Here is a 2,500-nt window from a genome sequence, read left to right as displayed (position 1 = left end):
TTCAAAAGCAATTGTTGCTTGGTATCCTTATCATGGATGGAACACAAAGCATAAGTCAGAAAATCTTTTTCCCTCCCTCCCTCCCCCCCCTTCTGTCCAATTGTATACGCATGCATGCGAAGAGAAGTCTGCGACCCTCATATTTTCTATAAGTACCTACGGATATTATGTACCGTGCTATGAAAACTGCTCATTGGACGATGACTATTCCCTTATTAGGCAATCGACCTCCCTTTCGTATATGGCACAAAACCACAGTGGTTAAAACCGGAGGACGTGGAAGGGGTCCACCCCCAACATTTTGCATTCTTTGATAAAATCCCTCTCGGAGACTCCGCACGCACACACACACACACACACACACACACACACAAAATGCTCATATATTGTATATATTCATCATTATATATCACAAATATATCATATCCATTTTATCTTACTCGTAGTTTCTTTAACCGAGGAAGCATAGCGAAATGTGGTCAGGCTGGCCGAGAGAGAGTTGTGGCTGATTACCACACCCTTTGGATTCCCCGTCGTTCCACTTGAGTATGGCAGCATGGCTGTCTCTCTCCCAGTTAACTGTATCGAATATTTAACAGTAGTGGAGGAACCAGTGTTTTAGAGCTGGTCATGAAGCATATATGTCACGAGGAAATTTTAAAAAAATGGTATAAATCCATGTATATCCTGAATGGCTGTCGGTTACTGTAAATCACTACACAGGTTTACCAAAGGACACACTCAAAGCATCCTTACTTCCACAGGATCCACGAAGGGGACGGACGGATCCTCCAGGACCTGGCAGAGGCTGATGGCGTTTGGACTCGAAGGAAGACCGTTTGTGACCAAGGGCGTGGGCTTCTGGTACAGGTTGAGGGCGGCGTCTAATGTTGAAGAGAGGCGGGCATCTCCCACGAGGAGTCTGGTGTTGCTGTCCTTTAGCTGACGAGCTATTTCCTCTGGTGGAGATTGTGAGGTCAGTGCACAGAAACTTTGAAAATTACAGTGCTATAGAATGGAAAAAAACAGGCTTTACTTTAGCGTTATGTAAGATGAATGTTTCGCAATGTCTAGAAAGCGAACTTGCTTGTCCCATACTTTTACTTGCAATTGTTTCAAACTATCGTGACAATCTTCGCCTTTCGCTCTATCTAAAGACCTATGACCACGGGCGACTTCTATTGGACGCTGCGCCGATGCAGCAAAAAATCGTCAAAATAGAACACATTCTTATGAGGATCCACACTTGAACTACTTTTTATGGCTGCGACAAAAGTTCACAAAGAAATCGTTACTTGAGCCATCTTTTCACCTGGTACTTTTCGGAAATGATAAGAATTCCAAATGAGAGTGCGGACAAGAAATAGTATTTGCTGCTCTTTTATAACTAATCGGATTCTGGGGTATTTTTACATTGACGGAATAGTTTATCTGATTGACTTTGGAATAGGGAATAAAATTGTTCCCATAACAATCTAGGACTAATGATGATGTGTACCCAATACTTTCTTACACGTTTCTCGCTTTCTCTTTTTAGCATAGGTTCGCAACCACCTCTACGAACCCCATGGTTACACTGGCGAGAGAGTCACAAGACGCCAGGCCAAATATTCGCCCTTGGAAGCCCGACTGACCAGCGGTGGAGGTGATGCTGATCGTTGTGACCTTGGCCCCGAGGGCGAGGGCGCCGAAGAACGCGATGGGGTACTCGGGGCAGTTGGGCAGGGCGACCGCGACCACGTCCCCCTTGCTGATGCCCAGCCTCCTCAGCATGCCCGACCAGCGGGCCACGCGGTCCTGCAGCTGCGCGTAGGTGTACCGCCGCCCCGTCAACGCACACTCCTGCAACAGGATCGCAAAGAAAAATATGACGAAGATATCAACACACACACACACACGTCTGTTTGTTGGCGTGTCTGTATATATATATATGTATATATATATATTAACACTAAGCGTAACATATATATATATATATATATATATATATATATATATATATATATATTAACACTGAGCGTAACACAACACACACACACACACACACAATATATATATATATATATATATATATATATATATATATATATATATATATATATATATATATGTTACGCTCAATGTTAATGTGTACATTAGGCAACATTTTGCCTGATGTTTATATTGTGCTAAACCTAACCTAACCTAACCTAACTTAACCTAACCTAATCTAACCTAACCAAACCATTGTTGCCCAATGTCCACATTAGGCAAATGTTGCCTAATGTACACATTAGGCAACATATATATATATATATATATATATATATATATATATATATATATATATATATGTGTGTGTGTGTGTGTGTGTGTGTGTGTGTGTGTGTGTGTGTGTGTGTGTGTGTGTGTGCGAGTGTGTGTGTGTGTGTGTATGTGTAGTATCAGAGAGAGTATTTGTCTGACCGATATGCGTATTCATGCCCAGACATAAACAGATATGAATAGCATCATATCTTTA

General features: G+C 42.0%; 1 protein-coding gene across 1 annotated transcript in view; it reads right to left on the bottom strand.

Annotated features, from left to right (window-relative positions):
* The window catches only part of LOC122266519 (putative 4-coumarate--CoA ligase 1), an 11,444-nt gene that overhangs the window by 3,642 nt on the left and 5,302 nt on the right, over positions 1 to 2,500 (bottom strand). Inside the window, exons 4-6 of the mRNA XM_086539442.1 lie at positions 1,635 to 1,842; positions 757 to 959; positions 441 to 579 (exon numbers count right to left, since the gene is read on the bottom strand). Coding sequence (XP_086395568.1) covers positions 441 to 579; positions 757 to 959; positions 1,635 to 1,842 — 550 coding nt within the window. The remainder of the gene's footprint in view (positions 1 to 440; positions 580 to 756; positions 960 to 1,634; positions 1,843 to 2,500) is intronic.

The sequence above is a fragment of the Penaeus japonicus genome, unplaced genomic scaffold (assembly GCF_977035675.1).
Source record: "Penaeus japonicus unplaced genomic scaffold, GWHDUDI00000001_assembly GWHDUDI00000009, whole genome shotgun sequence".
NCBI lineage: Eukaryota > Metazoa > Arthropoda > Malacostraca > Decapoda > Penaeidae > Penaeus > Penaeus japonicus.
Note: the sequence above shows the minus strand (reverse complement) of the source record. Positions and strands in the feature narration are given on the sequence as shown.